The sequence below is a fragment of the Lucilia cuprina genome, chromosome 2 (genome assembly GCF_022045245.1).
Source record: "Lucilia cuprina isolate Lc7/37 chromosome 2, ASM2204524v1, whole genome shotgun sequence".
NCBI classification, from domain to species: domain Eukaryota; kingdom Metazoa; phylum Arthropoda; class Insecta; order Diptera; family Calliphoridae; genus Lucilia; species Lucilia cuprina.
The window spans coordinates 54542068-54556361 of record NC_060950.1 but is presented as its reverse complement, the minus strand read 5'-3'; the positions used below and the strand labels follow the sequence as shown (position 1 = coordinate 54556361).

General features: G+C 29.6%; 2 protein-coding genes across 2 annotated transcripts in view; both read left to right on the top strand.

Moving 5' to 3' along the window:
* LOC111684363 (G1/S-specific cyclin-E) overlaps positions 1–1158 on the top strand; it is a 36996-nt gene extending 35838 nt beyond the window's left edge. The window contains exons 7-8 of the mRNA XM_046953322.1: positions 79–304; positions 418–1158. Of these exons, the coding sequence (XP_046809278.1) occupies positions 79–304; positions 418–603 (412 nt within the window). The 3' untranslated portion in view covers positions 604–1158. The remainder of the gene's footprint in view (positions 1–78; positions 305–417) is intronic.
* Positions 1159–6754: 5596 nt separating this feature from the next.
* Positions 6755–10388, top strand: LOC111684355 (exosome RNA helicase MTR4). The gene is made up of 3 exons (XM_023446501.2): positions 6755–7022; positions 7081–7973; positions 8085–10388. The coding sequence occupies exons 1-3, from the start codon at positions 6892–6894 to the stop codon at positions 10154–10156; spliced, it is 3096 nt and encodes a 1031-aa protein (XP_023302269.2). The 5' UTR covers positions 6755–6891; the 3' UTR covers positions 10157–10388.
* The last annotated feature ends 3906 nt before the right edge of the window (positions 10389–14294 follow it).

Sequence of the window (14294 nt, the reverse complement as noted above, 5' to 3'; positions counted from 1 at the left end):
TTCATATTTTAACTAAAATTTTTGAAAAATTTTTTTTAATAAAATGTTTAATTTATTTGTTTGTTTTGTTATTTACAGAGAAACTGCTTTACGTTGTTCGGGCTTAGATTGGCAAACCATACAGCCTTGTGCTAGATGGATGCAGCCTTTCTTTGAAGTGATATCTGAAGAATCCCATAATTTACATTTATTAGAACAAAATGAACAAATTACCACTAAATTTGGTTTGGGTCATATATGCCCTAATATCGTGACCGACGATTCACATATTATACAAACACATACCACAACAATGACAATGTTTGTAAGTATTTTTTGAAAGTTATTTTCTTTTAATTTTTAAACTTTTGTTTTGTGAAATTTTAAAGAAAATATTAATTTTTTATGTTTTTTTTTTATTTGTTTGTTTCTTCTTAGGATCGTGCTTGCCTATTACAAGAAGAAATCTTGGCCATGGCCACAAAAATCAAACAAGAAGCTTCACCAGCCACTGGTCTTATGTGTCCTGATGGTTTATTAACACCACCCGCCTCTAGTCGCAAACCCATGGGCATTATAGATGAAGATGATGAAAATCATCAAAATCTTAAATCAACAAATTGAGGTTAGGTTTCGTACGTTTGTAACTAAAGAATATAAGACTTGGTGGTTAAACAAGTAAAATTTAAACACTGCCCTCGCCCCCAAACCCCCCTTTCCCTCCCTCTACAACAACAGCCCTTTAAGAAAAAGAATGAAAAAAAAACAAAGGAAATTTACTATCTCGTTACCTACCTCCTTTAAAAAAGTGTGGTGTCGTCTTTTAAACAATATTTATCTACTCTGCCCCCCTCCCCCCACTCCCTGCAAAACAAATATGTTAAGTAAATTTAATTTATTATTAACTTCTTACACTTACCCACACAAAACAAAACCACACTCAAAAAAATATTAAAAGTAATTATTCTTCTTTTTTTAATTTTTAGTTTATCTAGTATAAATTATTATTAACCCTTTAGTGTTAAACTTATTATTATTATTATTTTCAATGTAAAAAGCTATAAAAAAAGGAAAAAAATATCCCTAAAAACATTTACACACACACACATAAATAATTCCATATAAAATGATCTTATGTTTAAGACTGTAGTTTATAAATACAAAACAAAAAAACAATAACAATTACACTTTCTCTACAAAAAAACACAAGATTTTAAGTTTTCATTTTTTCCAAAATTGTTATTTTTTAACATTTAGCGAGTTCTTTAATTTTTAATGTATATAACAGTATATGAAAACTAAAATCTTAAAATTTCTTAACTGACCTTAGTTGAAATTGATATTTATAAAGTTGTTTTTTTCCCCTCAAGTAGACTTTTCTTACATAATTTTTAAAATGTCTTGTGCCAACTTATTATTTAAGTTAATTTTTAGTTTTATGATTTCTTTTAATGAGTTTTTTTAGTTTAATTTTTTAGTTTTTTTTTATTCATAAACTTAACCTTTTTACTAACTCTGTTTTACAATTTCATATTTCACATTTTGTTGAAAACTAATCCACTAAAAGTAGTTTTGTAAGTTGAGGATTTCATGCTGTTATTGAGAACTAAAAACACTAATATTTCATTAGTTCATTTCATTTCATATTTTTATTTCATTTCAATTGATTTTGTTTTAAAATTTAAGTTTTTTTTATTTTATTTTATTTAGTTTTTATTTTCATCTTTTTTTTTTTGAACATAATTAACAAACTACTAACCTTGTTTAAAGTAAACTTTAAAGCAACAAAAGGAATTTTAAGAAAACAACTTAAAGTTGTTTAAATGAAGAGCTAAAGAGAGAGAGAGAGAAAAGTGATTGAAAACAAAAGACAAGAGAACATAAACTAAAATAGTAAAATTTCAAACTAGTTAAGAGAGTAATAATCTAAAAACCCACTAATTTATGTAATTTTCAATTTGTTTAAACTAATTTTATCAAACTAAACTTTCAATTTGTTTAAACTAATTCTCCAAAACTAAACTTGTTCAAAGAGAGAACTAATCTTAAAACTTACTAGACAATGTAATTTCCACTGTGTTTAAACTAATTCTTCAAAACTAAACTTGTTCAGAGAGAGAACTAACCTTAAAACCCACTAAACAATGTAATCTTCAATTTGTTTAAACTAATTCTCCAAAACTAAACTTGTTCAGAGAGAACTAACCTTAAAACCCACTAAATAAAGTAATATCCTATTTGTTCAAACTAATTCTCCCAAACTAAACTTGTTCAGAGAGAACTTACCTTAAAACCCACTAAACAAAGTAATTTCCAATTTGTTTAAACTAATTCTTAAAAACTAAACATGTTCAGAGAGAGAACAAACCTTAAACCCACTGAACAATATAATTTCCAATTTGTTTAAACTAATTCTTCAAAACTAAACTTGTTAAGAGAGTAATAACCTTAAAACCCACTAAACAATGTAATTTCCTATTTGTTCAAACTAATTCTCCAAAACTAAACTTGTTCAGAGAGAGAACTAATATTAAAACCCACTAAACAATGTAATTTCCAATTTGTTTAAACTAATTCTCCCAAACTAAACTTGTTCAGAGAGAGAACTAACCTCAAAACCCACTTAACAATGTAATCTCCAATTTGTTTAAACTAATTCTCCAAAACTAAACTTGTTCAGAGAGAGAACTAACCTCAAAACCCACTAAACAATGTAATCTCCCATAACAATTGGATCTACGCTCCAGAAAACTACTCGATTTCACAAACAGTCAAAGATTTTCAAATCAGCAACAGCTGTAACAATCGGAAGTTTTTTCTGTCAGGAAAGAACAACCAGTCACAACAAAGAGTACAAGAACTCCCAAATCCTCTTACGTTTACTCTCTCTCTCTTTCTCTCTTAATGTTTTCAAACACAATCAGTCACAACAAACAATACAAAAACTCTCAAATGCTCTTACGTTTATTCTCTCTCTCTCTTAATGTTTTCAAACACAACCAGTCATAACAAACAATACAAAAACTCTCAAATGTTCGTATTGTACGTTTACTCTCTCCCTCTCTCTTAATGTTTGCAAAACAGCCAAAGATAGCCATTTATGTTTTTCTTCTCCAGGGAAGAACAGCCAGTCACAACAATCAATACAAAAACTCTCAAATGCTATTTTTATACATTTACTCTCTCTCTCTCTTTCTCTCTTTTAATGATTCCTTTTTGCCTTAAAGTTTCTTTAACAACATTTCATTTTATTATTTTTTTCTTATAATTTCAAATTAAGTTTTATTTTTGTTTAATTTTATTAGAAAAAAACAAACACAGACACAAGACAATAAATTTTTTAGCAAAAAAAAGTTTACAAAAATTGCAAACAAACAAACCTAAAAACAATTTTAAATCCCTAAACTAGAAAAAGAAAATCAATGGAATTTTATTAATAAAACTAAAATTAAGGTTTAATTAATTAATATTGCCATAATTTGCACAGCAAATTTTTTTAATTATAATTATATTTCATTTTAAACAAACTTAAAAACTTTTCTTAACAAGGTCTTAAAAAAAAAACTAAAAAAAAATTAACAAAAAAAGATTTAGTTTTTAAAAATGAAATTAAACCTGTTTTAAGGTTACAAAAACAATTTTTTATAAAACAAATAAAAAATAATTACAAAAAAGAAACATGTTTTGTATATAGAAAAAAGAAAACACTTAAACATATTTTTTTTTAATTTTTTGAATGCATGTTATATTATTTTCAAAAAAAAAACAAACACACAAAAAACCAAAATATATCAAAATCTTAAAACAAATAATTTCCATTTAAAACTTTCCATTAAAATTTCAGGTTAAAATAATTTTTTTTATAAATAAACATAACTGTACATATTTTCATAAAAAAACTAATTATAAAATCCCCAAAAAAAAAAATATTAAATAAATAAACAAAACTCTTGTAAAAAATCTAAACTCATTTTATTTTCTTTTTAATTTTTTGTTAAGCTAAAATAAAATAAATTTTATATGTATTAATAATATTGGCAATTATCTAAAATAAAAACTAATTGAATTTTTTTTTGTTTTATAATTTAAGTTTCTTCTAAGTTAAATTCATAATTTTGAAAAATTTTCTTTTTATTATTATAATTTTCTTACATTAAATAGTTCTACTTAAATTTTAGTGAACTCATTTCTTTTCTTTTTTTTCATTAACACCACCTAAGTTAATATTTAATTTTTTAATTTATAGTTAATATTTAAGTTAAAACCTAAACTAATTATATATACTTTATAATTTTTATATATAAAACATCTATACATATTTAAAAAAAAAAAAAAAAAAACTCAAAACTACTACGCTTTTTAACAATAAAAACAATGTTTAATAAAGAAATTGTATAAAAATTCTAAATATATTAATTATATTAAAAAAACAAACAAAAAAATCAAAAATACTCTGTGGTTTTATTTTGTTGTTGTAAAGGTTCAACGTTGGTCGATAGTTACTTCTCTCTGGGAGAAAACATTCAGTTGATACCGCTGTCGCTGGGATGACAATGCATGGCTAGGGTCGTTACGAAGCGAGGATTCAATTGTCGTGGGAACGATATTTTTATTCTTATTGTTGTAGCAACAACACGTGAAAAGTCCTTGGTTGTTGTTTGTTGAACTCGTAGTAGTTCTGCTACGAAAAACCGATTGTCGTTGGAAAAGGAGTTTAATATGTAATTTCTATAGATTTAAAATGAAATCTACCCTGAACGGATCAAAACATCTAGAAAGATTAATATGTAACATAAATGTCATCGAAATAACCTCATGTGACAAACTTGGCAAGAGGGGAATATTAAATCAACTCAGGGCGGGTTTCTTACTCGTCAGTTAAACTAGGCTTAACTTGCTGTTAGATTAAACTCGAAACAAATTTAGGTGGACTTTAACCGATGATTGTGTTTTTCAGTTTTAGATTAAAGCTCAGTTATTTTTGTTAGTATTGCCAACTTTTCACTTAAAAACATAAACAATGAACAGCTGTTTTTTGCAAACAATACTTTTGTAAAATGGAAAATTTTGCAAAAATGTTAAATAAACATTTAAAACAATAATATAAAAAACAAAACAAATCAGAAAATTGCAATTTAAGTTTTTATTCTTCCTAAATCATTTTTTATTGTTTTTGTTAATTGTATTTTCTCACTTATAACTTGAGTTTAATTGGCCAATTACACTCAGTTAAACTAAGATAATAAGTAACTTTACTGATAACTTAATAACACGAAACATATATTAAACCATGTTTAACCAAACAATCTCGCCCTAAATGGGTGTAAAAGTAAAAGAGAAGAATGTACTCGGATTGAGCACTAAGCTACCTCAACCTTTAAATATAGGCGGGGGTTACAATCCTCAATGATAATAACAACAGGATTATAGCAAATCCCAAAAAAAGATGAAATCGGACTCTCTTACAAGATCTGAAGTAAAAAGCATCAGGTCTCCCTTGGAGTTGACAGGAAAAATTCCAATAGTAAGGCATAATATCTGATCAACAAGAAGATAGTATACCACACAATCGTTTCAACGGGTAAATCAAATGAAACAATTGGATTAATATCAAAAAAAAGGATTTCATTAGAGATTTTTGAATCTCGCAACATCTGTTTTAAATAAATAACACAAATGACTGCATTTTGCTAAATTTCGTGCAATAACATTTTTAAAAAGTTATTTAAATTCCAAATTTTAACGGTTTTTGTAAACATTGCTTAGCTTTGTTGATGCTGGCAATGCCATGCCTTTGTTTAACAACAATATAAAACAACCCTGTCTTTGTTAGAGAACTGTCAAAATTTCACAACACTTTGAAAAAAGAGCGCAGTGGTTTAAACGGCATAAAGTCAAGCCGCCGACGCTGAATTTTTTCAGTGTAAAACGGCCTTAAAATATCGCAATACATATTTTGTATAATTTACAGAACACTTTTTTGAACGATTATATGAAGGTATTCCTTTCAATCACTTGATATACTTGCGCCTGTATCAAAAAATTGCAAAATAATTTTAGAAATGAGCAACTTATTATATTTACATTTAAACTGAACTGTTTTTTTTAACGGTCAGTTCCCAAAATTTGTTAACAACTAACAGTTGGCTGGCAGCATGAAACCGTAAAGACAATTTTTGTAAGGGGCGTATCTCCACTAAATGTGCAAGAAGTATTCGGAAGGTGTCGCTAGAATGTCCAGGACATTTCTTAGCGCCTAACATTTGGTTGGCAACACTAAAAAGTAAAGTCGATCCTTGTAGAGGTGTGTATTTCCACCAAATATACCAGAAGACGTATGTCAGAACTATCCGGAAGGTGTCGCTAAAATGTCTACAAAATTATCATATGAGTCAGTCTCTAATCCAACGTCATTGAGTAAAGTTAAGATTATTAAACCGCCTTACCGTTGTTTAATTTTATGAAGGTATTGCGTAAATAAACAGTTGTTACATTCTTTAAACTTTATTAACGCTTTTATTATTAAGAAAAGAGTATAAATAAAAATATTTCTCATAAGTTCAAAAATAAATATCGCGGAAATAAGTTGATTAACGAGAGAAATGAATAAATTGTTATTACGAATACAAAAATTCCCTACTCTGGTATACAATCCCTATTTATTAATATTTGCTTTCAATATTCCATTTTTTAATCCTTCGGATCTCACTTATAAAAACTTACAGTCGATTTTAAATTGACGCCGTCATTTTTAGTATCAGCCTGCCAACGTCGTTAATATTTGTTGGCGCAGGGCTCTGGCATAAACTCGTGTATAAATTTTGTGTGAAATTATAAATAAATAGAGAGTTAATGTACAAATATTGTTTATTCGAAAATTAATTAAAATATAATTAACTGTTTAATAAAATAATGGCTGATGTAGACGATTTATTTAATTGTTTCAACGAGGAAGCGGAAGAGACAGCTCACGAACCCCCAGTCGCTGCTACAGATGGTCCAGTTGTAACAATAAATCATGAGAAGACGAAGGAAACTGAAAGGTATTTATTCAAGTTAATATTAGGAATCTAATAAAAAAACGTTTTTCTTTCTTTAAAGCACCTCGAAAAGTGTAGAAAAAAGACAAATAAATGAGGATGAAGATGATGCAAATGATACCAGTAAACGTGCTAAGATGACCGAATCTATATTAGATGATATTTGTGTAGATGCCTTACGTTCCCGCATTTCAGTACATGTCATACAGTCCCCAGATTCTTGTACCCACGAGGTTGCCACTTATCCGGGCCAGGAATATATGCCACTGCAACCTTTTACAGGCGTACCCGCTAAAGAGTATCCCTTTGTATTGGATCCTTTCCAAAAAGAAGCCATTCTTTGCATTGATAACCAACAAAGTGTTTTGGTGTCGGCTCACACATCTGCCGGTAAAACAGTAGTGGCTGAATATGCCATAGCCAAGTCATTAAATTGCAAGCAGAGAGTCATTTACACTACACCCATTAAGGCTTTGTCCAATCAGAAATATCGTGAATTTAGTGAAGAATTTAAAGATGTCGGCTTGGTTACCGGTGATGTTACCATTAATCCCTCGGCTTCTTGTCTCATTATGACCACCGAAATTTTGCGTAACATGTTGTATCGTGGTAGTGAAATTATGCGTGAAGTTGGTTGGGTCGTATTCGATGAAATCCATTATATGCGTGATAAAGAACGTGGTGTAGTATGGGAAGAAACTTTAATTTTATTACCCGATAATGTAAGGTATGTCTTCCTTTCGGCTACTATACCAAATGCTCGCCAGTTTGCCGAATGGGTGTGTCATTTGCATAAGCAACCGTGTCATGTTGTCTATACGGATTATAGACCAACACCATTGCAACATTATATATTCCCAGCTGGTGGTGATGGTATACACTTGATCGTGGATGAAAAGGGTCAATTTAAGGAGGATAATTTCAATACAGCAATGGCTGTACTACAAAATGCTGGTGAGTTTTAGTATTCATAAATAAAAATATGTATTCAGTACGTTAACACTTTTCCTCACAATCCGTTCTCCTTTCTTCATGTAATGAATGTAATGTTTGTTATCTTTTCAGGTGAAGCTGCTAAAGGTGATCAAAAGGGTCGTAAGGGTGGTATTAAAGGAGTTAATGCCGGCCAATCCAACATTTTCAAAATCGTTAAAATGATAATGGAACGCAACTTTGCCCCGGTCATCATATTCTCCTTCAGTAAAAAGGACTGTGAAGTTTATGCCATGCAAATGGCAAAACTTGATTTTAATACCGTCGAAGAGAAGAAGCTAGTAGATGAAGTATTCAATAATGCCTTAGATGTACTTTCCGAAGAAGATAGACAATTGCCACAAGTTGAAAATGTTTTGCCGTTGTTGAGACGTGGTATCGGCATCCATCACGGTGGTCTCTTGCCCATTTTAAAAGAAATTATTGAAATTTTGTTCGGAGAAGGTCTTCTAAAGGCTTTATTTGCCACCGAAACTTTCGCTATGGGTCTTAACATGCCCGCCAGAACGGTATTGTTTACTGCTCCGCGTAAATTTGATGGTAAAGATTTTCGCTGGATTTCCTCAGGCGAATATATTCAAATGGCTGGCCGTGCCGGTAGACGTGGTCTCGATGACAAGGGTATTGTCATTTTAATGATTGATGAAAAAGTCTCACCTTCTGTAGGCCGTGGTATTGTGCAGGGTAAAGCTGATCCTATAAATTCAGCTTTCCACTTGACCTATAATATGGTTTTAAATCTTTTAAGAGTGGAGGAAATAAATCCTGAGTACATGTTGGAACGTTCATTTTTCCAATTTCAAAATCAATCATCCATACCGGAGCTTTACAAGGAGGTGCAGGAAAAACAGCAGCAATTAGATAAAATTAAAGTAAATGAAGAGCACAGCGTGGCCTCCTATCATCATATACGTGATCAATTGGATTCTTTGGGTAAACAGTTTCGTAAATGGATTACTAAGCCCGAGTATTTAGTTCCCTATTTACAACCTGGACGTTTGGTGAAGGTACAAAATGATACTGAGGAATTTGATTGGGGTATTGTGGTCAACTTTAAGAAACAAGTAAACAATGCCAAAAATCCTCTTAAAGCTGAAACTGTTGTTATAGTTGATGTTCTTCTTCACGTCACAGAAGAATCGGCCAAAAATGATGAACCAAAACCCTGTAAACCAGGTCAGAAAGGCAATATGGAAGTAGTACCCGTAGTTCATAAACTTATTTCACAAATTTCCTCCTTAAGAGTCTACTATCCCAATGACCTGAGACCAGCCGATAATAGACGTAGTGTTTTGAAAACTATTACCGAAGTTAAAAAACGTTTTCCCAAAGGTCCTCCCCTTCTTAATCCCATAACAGAAATGCATATAAAAGATCCCGATTTTAAAGTTATTGTTGATTCTATAGACAAATTTGAAGAACGTTTATTTGCCCATCCTCTACACAATTCCCCTGAATTGGAACGTCTCTATTCACGTTATACACAAAAACTAAAAGTTCTAGAACAACTTAAGGACGCCAAGGCAAAATTGAAAGAAGCTCGTTCTCTGCTGCAAATGGACGAATTGAAGCATCGTAAACGTGTTCTCAGACGTATGGAATATTGTACTGCCCAAGATGTTATAGAATTCAAGGGACGTGTTGCCTGTGAATTAAGTTCAGCCGATGAACTTTTAATGACCGAAATGATTTTTAATGGTGTATTTAATGAATTGACAACAGCCCAGTCTGTAGCATTACTTTCCACTTTTGTGTGTGATGAAAAATCTTCAGAAAATCCTAAATCAACTGAAGAACTTTCTGGACCTTTAAGAGCCATGCAGGATTTAGCACGTCGCATAGCTAAAATCTCGAATGAATGTAAACTAGAACTAGACGAAGAAACATATGTGGACAAATTCAAGCCTTTCCTCATGGATGTTGTTTTGGCCTGGTGCAAGGGAGCCTCCTTCTTGAGTGTCTGCAAAATGACCGATATTTTTGAAGGTTCCATTATACGTTGCATGCGTCGTTTAGAGGAATTGTTGCGTCAAATGTGTCAAGCTGCCAAGACAATTGGTAACACAGAATTGGAAAATAAATTTGCTGAAGGAATACGTTTACTTAAGAGGGATATTGTTTTTGCTGCCTCTCTTTATCTGTAGACAAAAATCCTTGTAAAGGATTTCTTCCTTTTTTTTATTATTTTTTATAGTTTATATTTAGATTTTAATGAATTGTATGGTTTTAATTACGATTTGCAACAAACAAAATTACAAATATATTAGACAAGAAGTGTTTTTCTCTTTACACTGCATAAAAATATTTACATATATTTTTTATGTAAAACTTGTGTAAACTTTTTTTCACAATAAATTAATAATAATAAGAAGAAATCTATAAATTTAGAAAAGTTGTTTTACTATTCTTAAATTATCTTAACAATATACTTCTATATGAAAACTTTCAATATAAAAACTGCCTTAACAAAAAAATTTTCTATATGAAAACTGTCTTAACAAGACACTATTCTATATGAAAACTGTCTTAACAAGACTCTTTTCTATATGAAAACTGTCTTAACAAGAAACTTTTCTATATGAAAACTGTCTTAAAAAGATACTTTTCAATATAAAAACTGTCTTAACAAGACACTTTTCTTTATGAAAACTGCCTTAAAAAGAAACTTTTTTATATGACTTAACAAGACCCTTTTCTATATGAAAACTGTCTTAACAAGGCACTTTTCTATATGAAAACTTTCTTAAGACACTTTTCTATATGAAAACTGTCTTAACAAGGCACTTTTCTATATGAAAACTTTCTTAACAAGACACTTTTCTATATGAAAACTGTCTTAACAAGACACTTTTCTATATAAAGACAGTTTTTATTAAGACAGTTTTCTATATGAAAACTGTCTTAACAAGACAATTTTTCTACATGAAAACTGTCTTAACAAGACACTTTCTATTTGAAAACTGTTTTAACAAGACACTTTTCTATATGAAAACTGTCTTAACAAGACACTTTTCTATATGAAAACTGTCATAACAAGACACTTTTCTATATGAAAACTGTCTTAAGACACTTTTCTATATGAAAACTGTCTTAACAAGACACTTTCTATATGAAAACTGTCTTAAGACACTTTTCTATATGAAGACAGTTTTCTATATGAAAACTGTCTTAACAAGACTCTTTCTATATGAAAACTGTCTTAAGACACTTTTCTATATGAAGACAGTTTTTATTAAGACAGTTTTCTATATAAAAACTGTCTTAACAAGACACTTTTTCTACATGAAAACTGTCTTAACAAGACACTTTCTATATGAAAACTGTCATAACAAGACACTTTTCTATATGAAAACTGTCATAACAAGACACTTTTCTATATGAAAACTGTCTTAAGACACTTTTCTATATGAAGACAGTTTTTATTAAGACAGTTTTCTATATGAAAACTGTCTTAACAAGACACTTTCTATATGAAAACTGTCTTAAGACACTTTTCTATATGAAGACAGTTTTTATTAAGACAGTTTTCTATATAAAAACTGTCTTAAGACACTTTTTCTACATGAAAACTGTCTTAACAAGACACTTTCTATATGAAAACTGTCTTAAGACACTTTTCTATATGAAAACTGTCTTAACAAGAAACTTTTCTGTATGAAAACTGTCTTAACAAGACACTTGTCCGAAAACTGTCTTAACAAGACACTTTTCTATATGAAGACAGTTTTTATTAAGACAGTTTTCTATATGAAAACTGTCTTAACAAGACACTTTTTCTACATGAAAACTGTCTTAACAAGACCATTTCTATATGAAAACTGTTTTAACAAGACACTTTTCTATATGAAAACTGTCTTAACAAGACACTTTTCTATATGAAAACTGTCTTAAGACACTTTTCTATATGAAGACAGTTTTCTATATGAAAACTGTCTTAACAAGACACTTTCTATATGAAAACTGTCTTAAGACACTTTTCTATATGAAGACAGTTTTTATTAAGACAGTTTTCTATATAAAAACCGTCTTAACAAGACACTTTTTCTACAGTTTTCATGTCTTAACAAGACACTTTCTATATGAAAACTGTCTTAACAAGAAACTTTTCTATAGGAAAACTGTCTTAACAAGACACTTTTCTATATGAAAACTGTCTTAACAAGACACTTGTCTGTATGAAAACTGTCTTAACAAAACACTTTTCTATATGAAAACTATCTTAACAAGATACTTTTCTATATGAAAACTGTCTTAACGAGACACTTTTCTATATAAAAACTGTCTTAACAAGACACGTTTCTATATGAAAACTGTCTTAACAAGACACTTTTCTATATGAAAACTGTCTTAATAAGACACTTGTCTGTATGAAAACTGTCTTAACAAAACACTTTTCTATATGAAAACTATCTTAACAAGATACTTTTCTATATGAAAACTGTCTTAACAAGATACTTTTCAATAAGAAAACTGTCTTAACAAGACACTTTTCTATATGAAAACTGTCTTAACAAGACACTTTTCTATATGAAAATTGTCTTAACAAGACACTTTTCTATATGAATACTGTCTTAACAAGACACTTATCTATTTAAAAACTGTCTTAAGGAGACACTTTTCTATATGAAAACTGTCTTAACAAGACACTTTTCTATATGAAAACTGTCTTAACAAGACATTTTTTATATGAAAACTGTCTTAACAAGACACTTTTCTATACGAAAACTGTCTTAACAAGACACTTTTCTATACGAAAACTGTCTTAACAAGACACTTTTCTATACGAAAACTGTCTTAACAAGACACTTTTCTATACGAAAACTGTCTTAACAAGACACTTTTCTATACGAAAACTGTCTTAACAAGACAGTTTTCTATACGAAAACTGTCTTAACAAGACACTTTTCTATACGAAAACTGTCTTAACAAGACACTTTTCTATACGAAAACTGTCTTAACAAGACACTTTTCTATACGAAAACTGTCTTAACAAGACACTTTTCTATATAAAAATTGTCTTAACAAGACACTTTTCTATATGAAAACTGTCTTAACAAGACACTTTTCTATATGAAAACTGTCTTAACAAGACACTTTTCTATATGAAAACTGTCTTAACAAGACACTTTTCAATATGAAAACTGTCATTACAAGACACTTTTCTATATGAAAACTGTCTTAACAAGACACTTATCTATTTAAAAACTGTCTTAAGAAGACACTTTTCTATATGAAAACTGTTTTAACAAGACACTTTTCTATATGAAAACTGTCTTAACAAGACACTTTTCTATATGAAAACTGTCTTAACAAGACACTTTTCTATATGAAAACTGTCTAAACAAGACACGTTTCTATATAAAAATTGTCTTAACAAGACACTTTTCTATATGAAAACTGTCTTAACAAGACATTTTTTATATGAAAACTGTCTTAACAAGACACTTTTCTATATGAAAACTGTCTTAACAAGACACTTTTCTATATGAAAACTGTCTTAACAAGACACTTTTCTATATGAAAACTGTCTTAACAAGACACTTTTCAATATGAAAACTGTCATAACAAGACACTTTTCTATATGAAAACTGTCATAACAAGACACTTTTCTATATGAAAACTGTCTTAACAAGACACTTTTCTATTTAAAAACTGTCATAACAAGACACTTTTCTATATGAAAACTGTCTTAACAAGACACTTATCTATTTAAAAACTGTCTTAAGAAGACACTTTTCTATATGAAAACTGTCTTAACAAGACACTTTTCCATATGAAAACTGTCTTAACAAGACACTTTTCTATATGAAAACTGTCTTAACAAGACATTTTCTATATGAAAACTGTCTTAACAAGACACTTTTCTATCTGAAAACTGTCTTAACAAGACACTTTTCTATATGAAAACAGTCTTAACAAGACACTTTTCAATATGAAAACAGTCTTAACAAGACACTTTTCAATATGAAAACTGTCTTAACAAGACACTTTTCAATATGAAAACTGTCATAACAAGACACTTTTCTGTACGAAAACTGTCTTAACAAGACACTTTTCTATATGAAAACTGTCTTAACAAGACACTTATCTATTTAAAAACTGTCATAACAAGACACTTTTCTATATGAAAACTGTCTTAACAAGACACTTATCTATTTAAAAACTGTCTTAAGAAGACACTTTTCTATATGAAAACTGTCTTAACAAGACACTTTTCCATATGAAAACTGTCTTAACAAGACACTTTTCTATATGAAAACTGTCTTAACAAGACATTTTCTA